Source organism: Trachurus trachurus (genome assembly GCF_905171665.1).
Source record: "Trachurus trachurus genome assembly, chromosome: 1".
In the NCBI taxonomy this organism is placed as follows: Eukaryota; Metazoa; Chordata; class Actinopteri; order Carangiformes; family Carangidae; genus Trachurus; species Trachurus trachurus.
The window spans coordinates 38921952-38945388 of NC_139891.1; the positions used below are offsets into that span (position 1 = coordinate 38921952).

General features: G+C 41.8%; 1 protein-coding gene across 1 annotated transcript; it reads right to left on the reverse strand.

Annotated features, from left to right (window-relative positions):
* Positions 1–1931: 1931 nt before the first annotated feature.
* On the reverse strand, positions 1932–17615 carry LOC310987249 (myosin heavy chain, fast skeletal muscle-like). The gene is made up of 41 exons (XM_083973438.1): positions 17604–17615; positions 13938–13977; positions 13622–13844; positions 13284–13427; positions 12769–12925; positions 12494–12521; positions 12286–12394; positions 12103–12195; positions 11952–12015; positions 11723–11821; positions 11530–11633; positions 11309–11447; positions 11102–11220; positions 10845–10994; positions 10595–10765; positions 10202–10508; positions 9122–9192; positions 8945–9032; positions 8734–8851; positions 8507–8630; positions 8277–8413; positions 7895–8150; positions 7518–7760; positions 7237–7413; positions 6967–7112; positions 6791–6881; positions 6296–6685; positions 6077–6203; positions 5883–6001; positions 5498–5694; positions 5225–5408; positions 4964–5129; positions 4659–4783; positions 4244–4552; positions 3963–4166; positions 3747–3872; positions 3455–3625; positions 3261–3365; positions 3075–3170; positions 2387–2518; positions 1932–2050 (listed from the first exon to the last, which is right to left on the reverse strand). Exons 3-41 carry the CDS (start codon positions 13823–13825, stop codon positions 2033–2035), a joined length of 5808 nt encoding a protein of 1935 aa, XP_083829564.1. The 5' UTR covers positions 13826–13844; positions 13938–13977; positions 17604–17615; the 3' UTR covers positions 1932–2032.
* Positions 17616–23437: the final 5822 nt, after the last annotated feature.

Here is a 23437-nt window from a genome sequence, read left to right on the forward strand (position 1 = left end):
TTTTATTTTTATTCCGAGTTATTTTACAGTATATTCGTCTTTCCTGTAATAAGACAGTAGAGACACACAGGAGGATTAGGGAGAGAGGGGTCAGGAACACAGCAAGTGTCAAGGGTCGGATTCAGACCCATGGCTGCTGCAGTTGGGACAAAGACTACCGTATGTGGTTCACACAGCAGCAGGTGAGTCAGTTATTACATTTTAATATTTAATTTATCCTTTTTTCATGTTAACTTTTCTTATATATATATTTCTTTATGTGGTTCTAAGTTTTAGAGGACAAGTCTTTCCCACAAAGCAGATAGTACTGTTAATGTCCAGGACTGAAGGCAGTGAGACACCAATTAACCGGCAAACGCCCCTCCTTTCTCAGCGTCGGGAGTCCCGGTGGACGCCACTCCTGTCTCAGCGTTGGGGTCCCAGCAGATGCCAACCCTCTCCCTGCTCCGACTGGGCCACAGATTCCACTTTCCTTTCCAGGCAAGTCCCAGTTTTTTTTTACTTTTACTCTATTTATTTTTCTGTTTGGCAAGTGTAATATACAGAACCAACAAGGTGTAGCTACGCTGATGCAGAACAGCACATCAAAATGCACACTGTACAAGATAGACAATTACCAAAATATAGTTTACAGGTAAACAAAGATGGGTACAGAAAAGATGAAGAGTAAAAGAAATACATAGAAAAATAGAAAGGGAAGCAAAATAACATAAAAAAGAAGGTCAATCAGCGGGTTCAGGGAAAAGTGGTGCAGGTGACAGTGGCAGCCTTAGGCATCTGGGGCCCGTTTCAACACTACCCTACCCGTTATATATAATTACACTTGCCAGCTATTTGAAAAAACGAGGATTGAAGTCGGTTTTCAACAGAAAGCAAAATCAGCCATGAATAGGCAGCTTAACACAATCAAAAACTATAGGCTTTGACAATACTCAGAATTTAAATTGGCAACAAAAGTAATGAGCGCAAAGTGCTCCGCGTTATTTCAGCACCACGGAAAAGGAAAGGACAAAGACAGACAGACTCGTCATAGGCACGATCCGGTTGGTGCTCCGGTCCTCGAGCACTTACTGGAGGCAGGCATCTGTTTGGTGGAATGCGGGACCTCCTCTGAATCTCCAAATAAACAGCGAGTAATATCACATTTTAATTGCGCTCTATCTGTGTTTTATTTCTCTTTGAAGTTCGGGCATACTCATAGATTGCCTGTTTTGGATGCATTTTAATTCGAGAAGGCTCCATGACGAGCTGTATCACTCCACTGTTTAGCTGTTTAGATGGATCAGCGGCGTGTGGAAGAGGTGGAGTGATAGTATAGTAAAATGTGCAATATGCCCCCCACAACAAGGGCAGAATAAAGTTGACCATATACTAAATATACTGATTGAGTGTCTGAACCTATTTGCCCACAGATATCTTGTCAAGGTTATTTTGGCCTATCATAGATTAAGTGTGAGAAGGCAAGGGCAATTGCAGCTCTTGTGTGCATTTACTTTTGTTGGTAGGTAGGTCGGTAGATAGGTAACACATCTCCTTCATTCCTCCAATTCAACTTTAATTTCTATCTGACTAACTTTCTTTATCCCTTACTTTGTTCTTTCTAAAACAATGTCAGTAATATAGGGATGAAGCTTTCAAAATTTGTACCAACTTAGCATTAGCTAAATGAAATTTAAAAAAATATTTAAAACCATTTATAACCATTGTTACACAATGCTGCATGTTGCAAATCTACTTCCTTTCTCATCCCAATGTGCAGCTAAATACTTATTTGTTGTACCCGAGGCAGACAATGGAAGAGTGCTCCTGAACTGTACTGTAGAGATATACAGTAATTGGGTGGCTATGCAGCACCTTTGTTTTGGACTAACTTGTTTTTCCTGAGAAACCAAATGAATTTATTATATGAAAACAGATGACAGAATTCAGGATAGTGATGGCCATCATCATTTTAATTGAAAAGTTACAGAGACCCCAGCCAGTGGTTCATATTTTATGAACTCTCTTGAAATTGGAATCTGCATGATGACTCTTACTCAGCTTTCTCAGCCTAAAAAAGAAAGAGAAAAATCAATTAGCAAATTTTTTTTAATATTGCTTTCTTGTATGGCTGTGTTTCAACATGGTTCACCAGTGAGTACTAATGTAAGTTCTGGCATAATAATGTATAAATATGAACTACTGGGTACACATGTACAGTAGTACCGATACTAGTAGTACTGACTACTAGTACCGATACTAGTAGTACTGACTACTCATAGGTTGGAATGCCATCAAGATCATTGGCATCACTGTTGATGCCAATGTTTGTTTATTTCATTAATTCCACAAATGTACTTAAAGGTGCCAGTCAAGAATGTCTTGAACATATGATCACATGACGTACCTTTCCATGATCACGGCTCTTGGCTCTCAGCTTGTTAACCTGGGACTCAGCAATGTCAGCGCGCTCCTGAGCCTCTTCCATCTCATGCTGAACCTTTCTCAGTCTGGACAGGTGGGTGTTTGCTTGCTCCTCCTGTGAAAGGTTTAGAGTCACAGTATGTTGACTCCTTACCACTGCCAATAACTAAACTCACACACAAACTAACATTCAAAAAGCAAATAAAAAAATATCTTGGAATTTCATATCTGTAAAATAACATACGCACACATACACATGCATACACACATACACATAAAGGGTCTTATGTAGCGTAATAGGGTCTCTTGTTGTCATCTTCATTTGTTTTACCCTCTTATTTTATTCTTTTTATTTTATTTTATTTTATTTTATAACTGCTGTACATCGGAGTTGTCTTACACAGGTTCTTTGATGTGGATGATAATCTGATGGTACAGATTTAATGTAAGATTTTGTTGACTTGCCTTTATGTTGTGATTGCAGATTTATGTTTAAATGTATTGGTTTTAACTGTGGACCCCAGGAAGACTAGCGGCGTTCTAGATAAGAGCGCAGCTAATGGGGATCCTAACAAATAAAACAAATTCAATAAACGATGACGATATACGTCTTGTATATTATTCATTCATGCAACTTTCCCATATCTAATAGCACAAAATATTTGACTCACAGCATCTTCAGCCTGTCTCTTGTAAGCCTTGACTTTAAGCTGCAGCTTGTCCACCAGATCCTGAAGTCTGTGAACATTCTTCTTGTCCTCCTCAGTCTGTACAAATTAAGAATGGTCACCAAGGAAGTATAGATACAGAGGAAATAAATTATGAATTTACAATAATCTGTAGGTTTCAGACATTACCTGGTAGGTCAGCTCCTTGACTCTCCTCTCATATTTGCGGACTCCTTTCACAGCATCAGCTCCACGTCTCTGTTCAGCATCTACCTCAGTTTCCAGTTCACGGACCTGTAACATGATGGTAAATTATTGGTCAAAGAGATGAATCCTCAAATTCATATGCAATTATCATTTATACTACTGTCTATAGTCCATACCCTGGACTCCAGTTTCTGGAGCTGCTTCTTGCCACCCTTCATGGCGAGGTTCTCGGCCTCATCCAGACGATGCTGCAGGTCCTTGACGGTGACCTCCAGGTTCTTCTTCATCCTCTCCAGATGAGCACTGGTGTCCTGCTCCTTCTTCAGCTCCTCAGCCATCATGGCAGCCTGAAATCATGATTGGTGTAGAAATATCGTTTTTGATCTGGACATAAATGGTGAGGCGAGAACATTTCTTTGGTCAAGTTGCCTTTTAAGGAAAACAGAAGACTTGTGAACCTAAACTCACATCAGTGATGGCCTTCTTGGCCTTGTCCTCAGCATTTCTTGCTTCCTGAACCGCATCATCCACCTCACCCTGGACTTGTACAAGGTCAGCCTCCAGTTTCTTCTTGGTGTTCAGAAGACTGGTGTTCTGAATGGTAAAGACAAGTCATGTTTAAGATAATATATGCATAACGTGTTTTCAATAACACTAGTTTCTGTTGAATGAATGGAATCAAACCTGAGAGTGGAGCAGTGTAACACGCTCACTAGCATCAACCAGCTCCTGCTCAGCCACTTTGCGGCCTCTCTCTGTCTGGTCCAGAGCAGCTCTCAGCTCCTCAATCTCCGCCACCATCAGGCCATTTCTGCGCTCAACCATGACAACCTGCTCCTTCATGTCTTCCTGTCCTCTGATAGCTTCATCAAGGTGCAGTTGGGCATCCTGACAATTACAAAGAACAATGAGGAATCTGGGATTTTTGTATGTTTATTTTAATTGAATGATGAAAACACCCTTACCTTGAGCTGTCCCTGGACATTCCTCAATTGTTTCTGGGACTCAGAAGCCTGGCGATTGGCGTGGCTCAGCTGAATCTCCATCTCATTCAGGTCTCCCTCCATCTTCTTTTTGATTCTCAGGGCATCATTTCTGCTCCTGACCTCAGCATCAAGAGTGCTCTGCATGGAGTCCATCACCCTCTGGCTGTTCCTCTTGATCTGCTCCATCTCCTCATCCTTCTCTGCCAGCTTCCTGTCAACCTCACCCTTGATCTGGTTGAGCTCAAGCTGAACACGGAGAATCTTGGCCTCCTCATGCTCCAGAGTGCCCTTTAAAATTCACAGACATACCAGAAGTTGCCATTTATAGAGATATAACCAAAATCAAGGAAAGATTATACAATAATGTCCAAAACACAGAAACCAATCAAATTACCTCAGCTTCCTCCAGTGCTGTTTGGATTTCAGACTTCTCAGTCTCCAAAGTCTTCTTAGATTTCTCCAGCTCATGGATGCTCTTTCCAGTCTCACCAATCTGTTCAGTCAAGTCTGAGATCTCCTCTATTGAGCAACCAAGACAAGACACAGTTAGCATCACTCAAACTCCCTGTTTGCAGAATACACTGTATCAAAGAAATGTGTGTGCATGTTCGTGAAGTTTTTTGTCCCACAAGTAAAAGAAAACAAAGTGAAATAATTTTTATGACAGTTCAATTCTTAAATCTAATTAAATTAACATACGCTGCAGGTTCTTGTTCTCTCTCTTCATGGTCTCCAAGTGATCCAAAGCCTCCTCATAAGAGTTCTTCATCTTGAACAGCTCAGTGCTGAGAGAGCGAGCCTCCTTCTGGGCTCCTTCCAGCTCTGCCTGGCCCTCCTCATACTTCTGCTTCCATTCTGCCAGGACCTATACAGTTATATAATTGGTTGGTTACACTCTCGTGTATGTTCATCTGATAATTGTTTTGATTTCCAATTTTTATTATTTACTAAATTATCAACCTTGTCAAAGTTCCTCTGCTTCTTGTCAAGGTTTGCTGCCAGAGAGTTGGCTCTCTCCACATCAATCATGAGGTCCTCCACCTCACCCTGCAGCCTCTGCTTGGTCTTCTCCAAGGAGGCACACTTTGAGTTCACAGCCTCAATGGATTCCTCAGCATCCTGCAGACGCTGGGCAAGCTTTTTCCTGAAGTGAAGAATTTGTTAATTTGAACTATTGATATGAACATACAATTGAAGGAATATAAATTAAATACTGAATGGGTAATTACATACTTGGCCTCCTCCAGCTCCTCAGTGCGCTGGATAGCATCAGTCTCGTATTTGGTCCTCCATTGGGCCACCTCACTGTTGGCCTTGGACATTCCTCGCTGCAGCTCAGCCTTGGCCTCCTGCTCCTCCTCAAACTGCTCTCTGAGCAGATCACAATCATGGCGAGCTGATTGAACACCGTGAGCCAGGGCGTTCTTTGCCTGTTAACATGACAAAATACTTGAATTTAATAATGAGGCAGAAAAATATTGTGTCAATAAGTACTTCACCAATTCAAAATGTGTCAGTTAAATTATTTAGATGAATTTAATTTCCTAGTATATTCCAAAAGGCACTTATTAAATTATTAATGTTAAGCATTTAATGCAGTGACTAGATATTGTTATACCTTCACTTCCTCCTCAACGTGTCTCTTGAGCTCCTCAATCTGCTGAGTGAAAGCCTGCTTGCCCCTCGTCAGCTGGGAAACAAGAGCTTCTTTCTCCTCAAGCTGGCGAGAATACTCACCTGAAGAAAAGCATATGAATTACTTTATATAATCTGATAAATAAAACAGACCAGTTTCAAATGAAGGTGACTCACCATTCTCTGTCTGCAGTCTTGCCCTCTGTGCATTCATGTCATTCAGCTGGCGAACATTCTCATCATTTTTGGATTTGAGTTCACTCAGTTGGTCCTCAAGAGTTCTGCACATTTTCTCCAAGTTGCCCTACAGCAACAGAACACTGATGTTGTCTACTTCTCCCACAAATATAGAACATACTATAAAGCAAATCTCGCACCTGTAAACAAACCACTCACCTTTGATTTGGCAACAGCCTCCATGTTGCTGGAGAGGTCATCAATCTCCATCTTGTACTCGCTCTTCTCCTTCTCCAGCTTCTGCTTGACACGCTGCAGGTTGTCAATCTGCTCTCCCAGCTCAGCAACACTGTCAGCCTGCTTTTTGCGAAGAGCTGCTGCAGTAGCCTCATGCTGCAGGGTTGACTCTTCAAGGTCACGACGCAGCTTCTGGAACTCAGCCTCGCGCTTCTTGTTCATCTCAATCTGAGCAGCTGTTGCTCCACCAGCTTCCTCAAGCCTCTCACTGATCTCCTCCAGCTCCCTGGAGAGGTCAGCCCTCTGCTTCTCAACCTTAGCCCGAGCAGACCTCTCAGCCTCAATCTCCTCCTCCAGCTCTTCAATGCGAGCCTAGATTTGGATGGTAGTAACATTGAGAAGGCTCATTCATGATTGACTTTTGAATTTGTCTTTTTCGGTCCACTTGGTTAACAATTTGTGTAATGTTAATGTTACCTGGAGTTCCTTGATCTTCTTCTGAAGCTGAGCACCCAGGGACTGCTCATCTTCAATCTTGCTGAGTAGCTGACTTATCTCAAAGTCTTTCCTTGATGGGGAGACCAAGAAAGTTGTCATTATCATAGTTTTTACTGTAATTTATGCAATGAATGCTAATACAGAGAAAAGCCTACTTCTTGATTTTCTCATCAGACTGCTGCTTGTCATTCTCCAGATCCATGATGGTTTCCTGAGCCAGTTTCAGATCTCCCTCAAGCTTCCTCTTGGCTCTCTCAAGGTCCATGCGGAGCTTCTTCTCTTGCTCCAGTGATCCCTCAAGCTGTGAAATAATGGTTTTTAATCAGTTGTTGATTTGAGATCTTTTAGGTTTAGAATATCAAAATTAACAATCCTTCATGTCGTTAGAAGGCAGAACCACAAAGTTAAAGTCATTGTTTTCTTACATCATCCACTTGCTGTTCCAGCTTTGTTTTGGCCTTGGTCAGAGTGTTGACTTTGTCTTCCTCTGCCTGGAGATCATCCAGTGTTTGCTGGTGAGCCTCTTGGAGTGCTTTCTTCTCCTTGGTCAACTTGGCAACAGCCTCATCTTGAGATGCCATCTCCTCCGTGAGGTTTTTTACCTGAAAATAGCGTGAATGATTAAACATGTAATAAATTAAAAGGCATAGAGCATTGTCATCAAATCCATTTTAGGTATGTATGGGATACTCAAAACAAAGTGAACCTTGTTCTCTGTGGCATGTTTCTCCTTCTCCACTTTAGCCAAGGTGAGCTCCAAGTCATCAATGTCCTTCTTTAGCTCAGAGCATTCATCCTCCAGCTTCCTCTTCTTGGCAGTCAGCTCAGCATTGATTTCCTCTTCATCCTCCAGTCTCTCAGTGGTCTCTTTGAGTTTAGCCTCAAGCTGGATTTTGCTCTTAATGAGGCCTTCACACCTTTCTTCAGCATCCCCCAAGTTCTCACTTTCCTATGATATATTTTGGACATAAAATAGGATAATTTACTTGTTCAATGTATATCTCCAGAATGTAAGGACTATTTTATCTACTGTCCGTATCTCCATAGATCTATATCTATGTATATTTGTGGCATTTCACTTACAGAAGCCACTTGCAATTGCAGATCATTCTTCTCCTGCAGCAGGGAAACCATCTTCTCCTCAAGTTCCTTCTTTTTGGCCAGGGCAGTAGCCAGGTCTACCTTCATCTTTTCATAGTTGTCCTTCATATTCATCAACTCCTTCTCAGTCTCAGCACTCTTCAAAAGAGGCTTGATCTTGAAGTACAGGTTCATCCATGGCCAATTTTTCACATTCATGAATGAACGAATATTGTACTGGACTGTGAAGATGGATTCCCTGGAAAAAAATATTTACAGATAATGCGTGATTGCGGCTGCAGTGGGATCTCAAGGAATTGCTGAGGATGACACCTTTAAGAAACATGCCACATAACTGAACAGTACAAGCTTCAGTATTGCCTACCTCCTCTCCATCATTTTAACAAACTCCTTCCTCATGAGGTACCCTCTGGCAAGAGCCTGGGTCATGGTCACCAGCTCAGCCAGTTTTTCATCTCTCATCTCCTCCAGGGTACCCAGCAGACCAGCTTTGAAGAACACCTATCATGCCAAATAAAGGAAATCCATGATAAACATACATGGATACAAGAGAATAGCTCCGTAAGCATAACTGTGGATATTTTCTGAATGTACCTTTGTGTGTCCAAACTTGTACTGTGTGTGGTCCACATCAATTGAGCCAAGCAGCTTCTCTGAAGCTTTCTTGTTATCAATGAACTGTCCCTCAGGGATGACGCTGGCATTCAATACTTTGTATCTACAATGCAAAATTGTGTTGTTATTCATATTTACCATGCATTTTGGCTTGGTTTTTCTAAATTATACTTGACTTTTTCAAATTACTTATACCAAAAAGTCACCTCTGCTTAAAGTCACCGTAGAGGATTCTGCTGGGGAAGCCTTTTCTGCAGATTCTGATGCCTTCCAGCACACCATTACACCTCAGCTGGTGGATGACCAAGTGGTTCTCCATAAGACCTGGAAGTTTCAAATTCATAGTATTTTAAATCCCTTTGTGACACTTTGTCACATAAAATTCACAAAGCAGGCCTTTGGCCAGGTCTTTTTTACCTGGGGTCTTTGTTTCATTGGGAATCAGGCAACGCACAAAGTGAGGGTGAGTGCTCCTCAAGTTGGTCATCAGCTTGCCCAAGTTCTCCTGTGGATGACCATTTTGAGAAAGTATATCAAATATGATATCAATATGAGGTTTTGGATTGAGATCCAAAAACAAGAAAGAGTACATACTCTGAAAAGAGCAGACACAGTCTGGAAGGAACCACCCTTCTTCTTACCACCCTTCTTGCCACCAGCCGCCTCTGTGTTTCAAAACATTGCATTTTAATATAGACATTGAACAAATGTTATGTATATCTTAAGTTGTGTTCTTATCTTTGATAAATAAAAAAAAAAAAACACTCTCAAGGAAGCATGTGGGAATTGTGGCTTCAACAAGTTATCTTCGTCAAGCCATGTATTTGTTCTGCTCATGCACTAAACCAGCTGATTCCAGCACAGCTCTTCAGCCAAGAAGATGAGCTATTATGGCGCTTTTCCACTGGCACGGCGCGGCACGGCCCGCTTTTTTTGCTTTTCCACTACCCCTAGTACCTGGTACCAGGTACTATTTTTAGTACCTCCTCGACCCTGGTTCCAAGCGAGCCGAAGCGATACTACGTCAGACGACTGCCTTCCACTGATTGGACAGAGCGTCGTCACTGGAAGAGTCGCGAGCGCTACGTCCGACATGAGAATCAAACCCGGAAATTTCAAAAACACAGCGGCAACAGCGGCCACTGATCTGTACCGAGACTATTGTTATTCCTTCACCTGAGTTAAATGTTGCTGTGTGTAAAACCACACTGTGGTCAGTAATCGAGGTGCAGACGAGTGAGTTTGGAGCTGACGAGCGGATCGAAAAAAGAGAGAGGGACAATGCGGCTCCGCGATCGCCTCCGCGATCACCCCCGTGCCGACCCTGCCCCCGCTGAGAATCAGCTGTAGTGGAAAAGCAACTTCACCGAGCCGAGCCGAGCCGTGCCGTGCTGTGAAAGTGTAGTGGAAAAGGGCCATTAGTGAATGCACCTGGTTCAGTGACTGAGCAAAACAAATACATGGCATGGAGATGACTTGCTGAAGCCACAATTCCCACCTCTGCAGGGAAGTATGTCCTTTATAAATTAATGCTGTTAAGAGTACAACATTATGTTGAAATTTTAAGTATACAGGGCGATTCTCATTCTAAAATTATTTGTTAACCATGCAGTAGTTTGAATGAATGATGCACACATCTATACAGAATAGTGAAATTTCTGACTCATTTCTTACCGTCAGCTCCTGCATGAGCTGCATACAGCAAGGCCAGCAGTTTGTTGGAAGACTTCTGGTAGAGCTGGACAACTGAGTCGTTCAGGGGGTCCTTGTTCTTGTCCAGCCAGCCAGTGATATTGTAGTCCACTGTGCCAGCATAGTGCACCAGGGAGAAGTGAGCCTCAGCCTTGCCCTTTGCAGGCTTTGGCTTCTCAAAGGCTTTGGTCTTGCCAAGATGCTGATCATGCAGCTTGTTCTTGAAAGTTGTATCAGAGGCCTTGGGGAACATGCACTCCTCTTCAAGGATGGAGAAGATGCCCATTGGCTGAGAAGAATTGACATTTCTTGTTGAAATTAATCTGTGGTAGCAACCATTAGCTCATGAAAAAAGCAGTATAGGTGGCCACTTACCTTCTCAATCAGCTCAATGCAGGCAGCCAAGTCCATACCAAAGTCAATGAACTCCCAATCAATGCCCTCCTTCTTGTACTCCTCTTGCTCCAGGACAAACATGTGGTGGTTGAAAAACTGTTGCAGTTTCTCATTGGTGAAGTTGATGCAGAGCTGTTCCAAGCTGTTGTACTGTAATTACAGCAAGGTACTTAATTCCACTGTGAAATTGTGTAAGACTTTCAGATTGCTCACTTCCTTTCAAACTTACATCAAAGATCTCAAATCCGGCGATATCCAACACTCCAATGAAGTATGTTCTGGCCTGCTTTGTGTCCAGCATCTCATTGATACGGACAACCATCCACAAGAACATTTTCTCATAGACAGACTTGCACAGAGCCATAACGGAATTGTTGACCTAGAAGTAGAGAATCTAGCATTAAAATTCTACTTGAACCATGCTGCAACATACACAATTTTAATAATAATTGTCATCAAGTCACAAACAATTTCTTATTTCATTACCTGTGGAACAGTCTGACCTTTGGTCACCATCTCATTTCCAACCTTGACTCTTGGGTAGCACAGAGCTTTCAGCATATCAGCTGAGTTCAGGCCCAGGAGGTAAGCGATTTTATCAGCAACTGATGGAAAGAAAGACAAAGAGTGTTAAGTACACAGGAATTCCACATTAGAAAACTTACATGAGACTGACATCATTTTGATAATTACCCTCATTGCCATCAGGTTCTGCCTGCTCCTCACGCTGTTTCTGCTTGAATTTCATGTTTCCATGATGCATCACAGCACCGGTGAGCTTGTAGATGCCCAGTTTCTCCTCAGCAGTGAAGCCCAAGATGTCGATGGCAGTCTGCAGTGGAAAATAAAGGAAAGTTGTCAGTATTTGCAACATTCCCTAAGCCCATTGACTTTTAACAAATCTGATGTCTTACATCTGTTGCAATGAATTCCTCCACATCATCAATGCTTTTCACAGTGATTTCACCCTGACTGACCATGTGGTAGTCATAGGGATTGGTGGTGATCAGGAGAGCCTCTGGAAGAGTGAACATGAATTCATAAAGTTATCTTTTGACACAGTCTGCAGTGTTTTTTTAAATTTTAGGCTCAAGATGTCCCAGTTACCCAGGAGCTCGGGCTTGTGGCCAGTCATCAGCTGATAGAAGATATGGTAGCTCCTCTCAGCAGACAACTGGAAGGTGACACGAGACTTCTCCAACAAATCTATGTTCAAGAAATGAATAATAGACAACACAATGTTTGATGGATTACATCATTCAACAAATATCTTTAGAATCTTCCAAATTATTATCTAATTATATTAATGCAAAATGTGGGGAAAAAAAAGTCTTACATGTTTCAATATCAGCTGAGGCCAGTTTGCCGCTGTTTCCGAAGTGAATTCTGATGAATTTACCCTAAATATATTAGATTTTGATTAGCGTCATTCTCTATATGCAACTAAAAAGTAATGTTGTTTATTCATTTATTGCATCTTGACTCACAAAACGAGAGGAGTTGTCATTCCTAATGGTCTTGGCATTACCATAAGCCTCCAGCAGAGGGTTAGCTGCAATGATTTGATCTTCCAGAGAGCCCTACAAAAAGATAATAGAACAAAGCTTGCATATTGTTTATTGGATATTAACAGACAAATTTCTGACCACTTCTTCAGCAAACTATTTTACCTGAATCTTGCCAGGTGCTGCGTCCTTCTTGCCTCCAACCACTGCAATTGTTGCAAAGTACTGGATGACACGCTTGGTGTTGACAGTCTTTCCTGCACCGGATTCTCCACTGGGGAAAAACAGTGATATCTTAATTTCTTATGACTTTTTTCCCTCCTTTTTTTGTCTCTTAACATAATGTCATTGTGTGATTTTTCTTATTACTCACGTGATAAGGATAGACTGGTTCTCACGATCTGAAATGAAGCAAATGTATTGGATAATATTTATACATTTATACTATCATATACCATGTTCTAACATAGACATGTCATATCTGCATCATCTCTCTGAGTGTGTCTTGTGTCCTCCTTAAATAAAACATCAATAAAACATAAGACTGGTTCTCATGATCTGAAATTAAAACAAACCTCATGAGTTCCTCTTGAGTTAAATTTGATATTCTATCCATACACATTTAAACACTTTAAACTTTGGCCTTACCAGTGAGCATGGACTGATAGGCATTATCAGAGATAGAGAAGATGTGGGGTGGTGCCTCAATCCTCTTCTTGCCTCTGTATGCATTCACAACGATAGTGTCATACACAGGAAGCCATTTGTATGGATTCACGACAACGCAGAACAACCCAGAGTAGGTCTGTAAAAATGAATCCAAATAGAGCATAGAAACTGTATTAGGTACACACGCACACACACACACACACAGATGTAAGTAATAAGTAAGTAGGTATATAAGTAAGTTTACTTATTTTGGCTTGCAACTTTCATAAAGTCACATAGTGCTTGATGTGAATTTTAAAAAGTACAAAACTTCCACCATGGAAAGAGGACAATAACAAGCAATAGAATGAAATGTAGCAGATATTAAGACAAGCTAATGAAAACCCTGTCAGTGAAAATGTCCCATGAGATTAGGGATCACAGCAAAAAGGAGACAGCATTGAAACATTTGGTTGAAATAGTATCTTGAAAAGTGTAGTATCATGCAAACTTACATAGAGCATCCATGATGCATAACGGTCTTTGAGGTTATACAAAACACAGGGCTCATTGAGGTGGGTCATCATGGCCATGTCCTCAATCTTGTCAAATTTTGGAGGATTCATGGGATCGATGCCATCCTCTTTTACGGTGACAGTCTGAAATTGGAATACAGAATAACATCTTAAATGTTCATGATATGGATGCAATTGTTATTGACTGTCAGAGGGAATTTAAAATACACAGAGGTGAAAAAGATCCTACAGCTTTACTAAGCTATTGTTTCAAATGAATGAGAACAAGGACTCGGATGGAAGTAGGTAGGTAAGCTTCAGAAAATAGAGTCACTTACCTTTCCCCCAGCTGTTTCAACTGTGGCTTTGCCACCCTCCTTTTTGATTAGTTTCCCCTTGACATACATCTCATCAGCATCAGTCACAAAGAAAGCTGTTTTGGCATCAAAAGGAGTGTTTTGTGCCTCAATCCTCTCCCTCTCTGGCTTCCGGAGGTAGATGGCCGCCGGGCCATACTGCTCCATCTCCGCGTCTGTACTCATGGTTGCGTTTTAGGTGAGCCTGGAAGGGTGAAAGCACAAGAGACCACAATATTTATGATTGATTTTGGTAGCATTTGTCCATTATGGAGGTTGTTCTGCACACATGACTTACCTCGCTCTTCGAGTGGCACAGGTGTTGTTGCACAAGAATGCTTTTAAAGATAGATTGAGATGGTCATTGAACACACAAAATTAAGTCACTAGTTAAAGGAGACATATTATGCCCTTTTTCCACAAATTAACATAGTTCCCAGGTGTTTTAAAGACATGTCTGTGACATGCTGTGGTCCAAATCCCCCCAAGGATCAAACATCACGGCTCTCTTTTCATTCGCTCAAAACAGCCCTGTTTCAGCCCTGATTTTGGAGCCTTTCCCTTTAAATACAAACCAGCCACTGCTCGCCCCGCCCCTTCTACTGGTACCAGGTAGGGATGGGGTTATGCAAATTCGAAAACTAGTTAGGCATCACTGGAAAACATCTGTGGGAACAGCTCATAAAACCACATGGATTTCAATCTAGGGAGCCTGCAAATTACAGATTTTTTTTTTGTCAATTCTCGCATTTTGGGGGCCAGAAGACAAACACCCAATATAAAGAGCCTTCAAAAAGTGATATTTACATAATATGACCCCTTTAAATATCAATACAGTTATGGAAGATCCAATAAACCTTTGCAGTTAACTCACTTATACAAGACAAGATAAGAATAGATAAGGCAAGAAGTGTGTTTTCATGGTGTTTTATAATCATTCAAAGAACATAATACTACACATTGAGAATAAAGATTTCCTACTATTAACTCATTCAGTACCAAAAACGGGTTTTGACGAGTTTTTGTTTTTTTCACTGTTTAAAGCAGAAGTAAGCGATATTTTTGTGTTAATATAAGTCTTAAATAGTTATATCTTCCGACAGCAATCACTTCTATAGAGTGTTTGGACCGAAACACGGGTCTCTCAGTCACTCTGCTCTGCTCTGAGCCGAGGAGAAAACTTTTCTCGTATCCTACAAGTTTTATCCAATGAGGAGAGAGAACGGCATGAAGGGCTGTGTGTGCAGGGATGAGGACCAATAGATCCATGACGAGGGCGGGGGCTGCTAACTCCATCGGCTGACAAGACGTTATGGTGCGTTCAAGGCAACCCGTAACTCGTGTATTTCCGACCTGTGAAGTCGTACCAGTTCAATCTGGTACGAGTTCACAGGTCAGAAGTTACGAGTGGCCGTTATAGTGACTTTCACAGATAAAACAGGTCGGTAAAACACGAGTGGGTTGCCTGGAACACTACAAAGTCGTGACTTGAAGCTGTAATTTACGGTTTCAAAAGCCTGCCTGGAACACAGCATTAGCCAAAACGACCGGATCGCTTACTGTTGCTTTAAGTTAGAGGGCGCCCTTCCTCACCCTGTGACAATTTTGGTGTTCCTATGATGAAAGTAAGCCATGTGATCACGCATCACGTGCATGGATACTGCAGCAGCCAACCGTGGCTTACTCTCCGTACACCGGCCATGAATGGACCAAACCGGCCGTGAACGGACGGCAAGAAGCCCCCTGATCATGCCATCACTTAACCATAGCAAACAAGTGTCGCATCAAACCTGTGAACCCTGGTTGAACCCTTTGTTTTCATGTAATCTAAGTCTTAGGTATTCACGATATCAAAACAAACTGGCTCTCTCACAACATGAACGCATCTTGTGTCACTGTGACCCTTATCAAAGGCGAAGCTGCATTTTTTCTTTGATCCACCATCCCGCAATAAAAAAAAAAGATTAGCCTATTTAGGTCATTTGAGAGAGAGACAGTCAGATAGACACAGAGGGCCCTAGTTTGTTGGCGCAGCGCAGGTGGCGCAAGGTAGCGCAGCCGGTCTAATGCAAGTTTCGACCAGCGCAGCCGAGCGCAAAGTCAGATTGGGAGATTTGTAGATCGCGCTGCGCTGAGATAGGCGTGGCCGCGCAGCAGGGGGAGGCGTCACAGATTCAGCTTGGTGCAGTGGAAGTTTTGTGCGAAAATGTCTCGCCGAGGTTGCGCTGAAAGCTCGCCACCTCCAACCAGGTCTATTCTCAGCGCAGGGCGGAGCGCAGCAGGTGCAGTGGAAGTTTGACTGACTGACCTGCAGTGCACACACGTCACCAAGACCTCACAGGCAGATCTCCACAGTTCCAGACACATTTCAATGCAATAAATATCCACAATAACCACTATTTAATGCAACTAATGGAATCAACACGTGAATTTATATCTATATAGATTGTCCCGTCACATCTGACGTCAGATCAAAGCAGAGATCAAAGGCTGTCGGCAGCGTAATGGAAACTCCACCTGAATTAACACAGCAGGGACGAACTGGCACTGAAAAGCAGCTGTGGATGTCCCAAGCAGGACTGAGGGTGGATGACTGCATGTCGCTGCCGTGTTGAGATACCACTCTGCCCTTGTGATGATCGCTTTATTTATTTATTTACTTATTAATTCATAGCGCGAGCGACCGCATCAGGCAGCCGTAATGAAAAACAAAACACAAATCTTCATCTCTCTTAGTCCAGTATATAGCCTATACTCAGCATCTCTATCACAGAGAAAAAAGAGAAAAAAAGAGACGGACAGAGAGAGAGAGAGAGAGAGAGAGAGAGAGAGCGTCCTTTACGCTGATTTCATCCGTTACGCATGGTGTTTGTTTATGTTGTGATTACACCTCTCATCTTGCTGCAGGGTTTGAATAAATGTGAGTTTCTTTATTAGTTTATTAGTTGTTGTTTCTTTCATTGGGCAGGGGTTCTCAGTGTATCAGATCAAACCTGATTAAGGATATTTGTATTATTATTAGTAAACTCATTATTGGTCACTCTGATCTCGGACCTCCGGGGAAACAGCTGTTTCCTCCGGGGAGAGGTTCGGCCTCTGGCATCGCTGTCTCCTCCGTCCAGTCCAAGTATAAAATGACAAACTTGCAGCGCGCATCGCCCTCCGCGCAGTTAAAGGTGAGGAGAGGAGCTCCTTTGATTGGTGAAGATCTGACTCGGCTGTGTCAAACCCACTCCACGCCTTTCTCTCCTCCTCCTGTCTCCCTCCCTCCCTGTCTCCTCCCTCTTCGCCGTTTGCGCCGGTGGGAGGGACGAGGGGAGGGGTTGCGCTGGTCTAAGTCTGACTGCGCGGCCCACCAATCTTGCGAAATGGACCTGGTCCACACCCCGTTGATGTGGCGAAGCTGCGCTGACCTTAGACTTCGCTCGGTCTACGAGACTAGGGCCCAGAGACAGAGAGAACCATCGGTCATGCCATCGAAAATGAATAAATAAAAGGTTCAAAAGAAAGTTCTGCTTGAAAATGTCTCCTTCACTTTAAACGTGTTTTTTCTCAGATGTATCCTCCCAGAATGCTGAATTTGGAGAAAACATGCTGTATTCAAATGAGAATAACTAAAAAGTGGAACATGCTATGAGCTCACTTTCTTCCCCGGTGAAAGTAAAGAGCATCCCCTTTCATTTGAGATATTATTTGTCATTTTGGTCATAGCACAACATATTCTGTGGTTGTTTTAAAAGTAGTACAAATCCTCAAAAGTGCTCGCACTGGCTGTACACTGAGGGAAAAAAAACTGGCAGTGAATGAGTTAATAGTAATTGCAACATATATTTACTTATATTTGATTATTTTTCATTAATTAAGTATTACTTCACATTAATCAGATCATTTTGAGTCATGTGACATTTATACAATAATAAGTAAAAAGAGATTATGCAAGAGTAAACATACACAAAGCACTAACCTGTGTGGGATGCCTTTCAGTTATCAGAGGAGTCTGAGGCTCCTTCTTATATAGAGGCTGGAACTGCCTGGTCAGCAGCAGCCTGCCTCATTTGGTCAAGCATTCCCTGTCATCTCAAGACACATCCTTTGACATTGCAGGCTTTTTCTGTGTTTAAGATGTGAGATTGCTTAACTTTTAAAGTAGCATTAAAACAAGAAAAAAAAAAAATGTTTACTCAATGCAGCAGGCTGGGTCAGAAATTTTAGTGCAATTTTTCTAAGTCTAAAAATGAATATGTGGAAACAGCTTCAAATTAATTGTGCACGAGGCACTTGTTGCTCTGGTAAGATACATTTAAATGTCACTGGTATTGAATTTCAGAGTGTCAGCTTGTTCACATTTCATAAGTTTTAAATAACGTTAAACTAAGTACCATGGATATATTTTTTGGATCATTTTCAGTAAGATAACACTTAGAATTGTTATATAAAACCCTCCAGAGTGCATACTATGTATTATGATCATATAGTGAGTTTTATAGAGAAGCATTGCATTTAACTTTCTTTTTGCTCACAAAGAGAGAGGGATACTAAAGTATGTCCCAAAATAATCTCCATGCAATATATGGCCAACACTCATTTTCTGTCAATAAATAATTAAATCATGTAAATTTAGATTCTGGCTAATTTGGGATTTATTTCAATATTTCATAGTGCAATGCTGTCTCTCCTTACTCTTGCAATTTAACATGCTCATAGCCATGGTTGGAACTTAATTTTGGAGAAGCCTCCAAGTGCTGCTGGTATACAGTTGCAGACCATTGGCCCATCTCATATTCTTCTAATAAAAGTGAATGAAAGGCCCTTTCAATAAAGTTCATGTGGCATCACACCTTGCCTTAAAAGGACAAGAATGTTTTCCAACCAGGCTGAGATAAGGCCTATATTAAGTCCTTCTTGGATATCAAATCTCTTTATCCTCATGCCACAGTTGATTTTGAGGTTGCTGTTGTTGTTGTGGAAGCTCAGTGCCCTTGAAAAACTAAGCAACTCTGGTTTTCACATTGCTGACACTGGCTCTAAAAAAAAAATTAGCTGACAACTGTTTAAATGGCTTCTGGGAATATTGACACCATAGCCTGAATAGCACTTTAACTGTTAACAATTATTAAAAAACACAACAATAATAATAATAATAATAATAACAATGATAATTTCACCCTATAGCTTATGAACATTGTGAGATAATTAATTAGGAAACAGTATCTAAATAATTAAAATAAATGTTTTGCAGAAATATTGCTATATGTGTTCTGTATATAAAATCTGGTGGCAATTTGAACTATAACTATAAAATATAACTTCAAAGGGCCACGGGGGGCTACTGCCGGAGTGTGTACATTATGATGAGAGTCTTCAGAGATTACTATTAACATTATGATATTATATACAAGGAGCACACTTACAACAGACATTCCCTTTTCAAGTATTTATTTATACAACAACCAATGCCCTTTTAACCTCAAATGTGTGGGAGACAAAGTCACAAAAAAATGGGTGCAGGCTCATGTGACAGAGTATAGTTAAGCAGGAGGGCAGTGATAATCTTCCATGTTGTCTGCAAATACACAAACACAAAAAAACCCCACATCTGTAAGACAACAACATGAATCAAGTCAAGTTAAACTCATCAAGATACAGTACAATCTTTGGTACAGTACTCATTGGTAAATGACTCTTACTTGTCTTCTGCTGACTTGCTGTCTTGATATTTGGTCCTCGTCTTCCAAGATCTGTTGTCATCCTCCCTAAAATATTTTAAGACGTTCTTCCATAACAGTTATCAAACACACACACACCTACATTGACCATCAGGCACGTCGTGCACACATAGGGCCCAAGGGGTACTTGAGCCCCTACCTTTTTATGTGTTATTTTATGTGTTGTTGTTTTTCTCAATAAATAAATAAATTCCTGTTATCTACCCTGCACATTTCCTTGTAATATGCACGGTGTGTGTGTGTGTGTGTGTGTGTGTGTGTGTGTGTGTGTGTGTGTGTGTGTGTGTGTGTGTGTGTGTGTGTGTGTGTGTGTGTGTGTGTGTGTGTGTGTGTGTGTGTGTGTGTGTGTGTGTGTGTGTGTGTGTGTGTGTGTGTGTGTGTGGAGCCCAACGCTGCCTCCCTGTCCGCTGCTGCTCCGCTCTGTCTGTCACCGAAGGGGGGTGGGGGGGCAGTGGAGCAACTTAAACCTCTGTGAGTTATAAATCTATCAACATAACTTCCTTGTGGGGGCTGACTTATTCAACGGGCTTAAATACGAGTCATATTTCAGAAAAGCGCCCATTTGTGTTTGTATAGCTCACTGCTTGTTAAGAGTTACGACCCCCTCCTCTGTCTAACATGACCTGAATAGTGAACAACAGCAGCAACAGGAGGAATCACTCACTCTGTCTTGATTTCACTGACTATTTGAATTTGTTTCCAGATATTGAGTTAATTGTGACTTTGCTGTTGATATTCAACCCACCAGCAGGTTCACATTTTGGAGGCATCTAGGAGAGACAGATTCGTTCTGTGAGAAGAATTCTCAATCAGACACTGAAACAGCAAACTCTCGACGACGAACGTCTCCACACGGTGTTATGTGAAGTTGAATCAATTGTCAATGGCAGACCTATAACAAGAGTGTCATCGGATCCACATGACATTGAGGCTCTCACACCTAATCACTTGCTTCTTTTGAAAAAACAACCAGTGCTACCTCCTGGAGTGTTTCAGAAAGAAGACTTGTATGCGAGGAAGAGATGGAAACAGGTGCAGTCCCGGTCTGACATCTTTTGGAGACGTTGGACTAGGGAGTACCTGCCGCTTCTGCAGGAGAGGCAGAAGTGGACAGAAATCAGAAGAAATCTAAAAAGAGGAGATGTTGTTCTTATAGTGGACGACAGTGCACCAAGAGGCTCATGGTTAATGGGAAAGGTTGTCTTGTAAGACGTGCCTTTGTAAAAACTAAAATGAGTGTTTTGGAAAGACCAGTAGATAGGTTATGTTTATTGCTTGAGATGGAAGAATAATTTCATGTTGTGTGTCTGACACACCTGTGTTTGAAGCATGTGATTTATGCTTTACGCTACAGATTATGTTTTTTTATAATTGATCCCAGAGGCAGCATATACAATGAAAACAGAATATGGCCAAGAATAGAGCCCTGTGGCACCCCACAAGAGAGGGATGCATGTGAGGAGCAGAGGTCACCAATCATCACAGAGAAACTCCTATTTGCCAGGTACGACCTAAACCATTGGACAGCGGTGCCCGGATGTCTACATAATGCTCTAGGCGAGATACAAGGAAGGCAATATCATTATGCACCTTTAACAGTGCTGACTCAGTGCTCTGTCGGGATCTGAAACCAGACTGAAATTTATCAAGAACAGAATTAATCTCTAAAAATGTTTGTAATTGAATAAAAACAACTTTGTCCAATACCTTAGAAAGAAAAGGCAAGTGGGAGACAGGCCTAAAATTGGACAGCACAGAGGGGTCAAGATGCGATTTTTTGAGGATGGGCCTAACCACAGCGTGTTTGAAGGCAGCTGGGACAGACCCTGAGCTGTTTATAAAAACAGCAAACTTGACCTAACAGAACTAAAAACCTCCTTCAGGAATTTGGCTGGAATAATATCTAAAGGACAGTTAGTGGGTTTTAAGCCACTAACCAACTTAGTGAGAGATGACAGAGAGATTGCTAAAAAACAACAGAGCACACACATCATCAGGGGACATAAGCATATTACTGATATTCTGCCTGACGGATGCCACCTTGTCTATAAAAAAAGAGACAAACTCTTCACAGGTTGTGGTGGAGGCATCGGACAGGACAGTAGAGCATGGGTTTATAACAGAGTCAATAGTTTTAAATAGCCCTCTCGGATGGTTAGAGCTGGCTATAACAGAGGACAAATATTTGGACTTGGCCTCCTTCCTTCACAGCTCTCTGATAAGCAGCCAAACTGTCCCTTAACCAGCCCAGTGATACACGCAGTTTGTCCTTTTTCCACCGCCGCTCAGCCTGTCTGCATTGCTGTCTGAGCAGACGGGTGTGGTCATTCAACCAGGGATCGGCCTTGGTTTTGGTGCTTTTTTGCCGAAAAGGGGCAACAGAATCCAGAATTGCAGAGCATTTGGAGTGGAAAGTGGAGAGTAAGGTGTCTGGACAAGGGGGAGGAACCAGTCCACTGTCAGCATGCAGCTGAGAGTCCCCAAAGGCGACAGCAAACTCTCTGGCCATTGATGGAGTAAAGACACGGCGTCTGCGGGCTGGAGAAACGGGCTTATTAGCAGGTGGGGGGGCAGCAAAATAAAAAACTTGGCTCGATTTAATTTCGTCGGAATGACTTGTAATGACACCAAAGTTATCTGGGTGAGTAAATGATCGTATTTTATGCTAGAAATAAGGTCCAGAATGTAAAAAACTGTAATTATCCTTTAAGTCGCACACACAGAGACTTTAGACTTGACTTGGACTGGTGCCCAAAAGACTTCAGATTCGATATGGACTCGTGTTTTGGGACTCATGAACAATCTTTCTTTTTTTTTTGGCTCGTGCTGACAGGACGACCGACAATGTTTTCTTTTTGTTTTGTTTTTGCCGTATTCAGATGGATGTTAGATCTTCATATATTGAACTCCTTTCATACAGAGTGCAGCCAAACACCAGGCTAAAGAGAGAGGAGCAGCAGAGCTCCTCTGACAGCGCGGTCAGCTGCGGGTGAGTGACAGATGACTGTGAAACGGCTGTTTTTTTAAATTTTATTTTATTTCATTTTTTTATAGAGGCACCGTCCGTACAGGTGATGCACAACGTCCGTTTGTTGTCAGACCTTCCTTCACGGGGACTGCTGCATAACTGGCACATATCAGGCTACTGTAGGCTAAGTCCTCCTGTTTATTTGTATTTTTTGCTGCGAAATATGAATGAAGGCCCGTATGGAAGTCTGCACGTGTCGACACGCCCCCATGAGTTGACGGAGCTAATTAAAAAATAAAAACAACCAGTTCTTCTCTCAGAAACATGCGGTTTCAGAAAGGTTTTGCTACACATAAAAATGTGAGCTATACCATCCAGATCGTATTACCTACTAAGAGAAATCATTTTCCATGTTGTTCGTCTAAGGGTTTTCTGAATTATACAAAGTAAAAAAGGAAAAGGCTAGTGCAAAGGGGCAGCGATTCTTTCTCGACTCAGAATACAGTTTGCTTTAAAGGAAAGCTTGACATGTAGCCCAACTACACCTAAAGTGTTTTTCTTAATTGTTTGTTTTTTCATTTTCTTTTCTCTGAACTACTGGCCCACACCTGGAATTCACAGTGGCCGGACACACTTGTTTCCAGTAACAATGGGCTCTATGCACAGCTCCACTACTTTCTACATTTAAAGCAGCTCTATTTTTACATTATTGGACAAACTGATTAATCCAGGTTTGTCAATGGTCAGACACACCTGGATTAATCAATTTGTCCAATAATGTAAGACAGGAATAAAGGAGCTGCCTTAAGTTCAGGAAGTAGAGCTGTGCATAGAGCCAATTTGTGGAATTTTTGTAATAAAATCTTTGAAGGCCGTTTTCTCAAAATGGGTTTTTTCTTATACTCTGGACCCGAAATCTCCAGTTCAGCAGCACTTACAGACACCAAACCTTCCAGTTGTATTCCTGTCTATATTCTGAAGGTTTTTACGGAGGGGTTTGTTGATATATCATTCACAGCCTGATTTATACAACAATTTATACCTAAAAACAGGGCGAAATTAGATTTTTTAGGGCTGGTTACAGTATTTTCTCATTTACAGAGT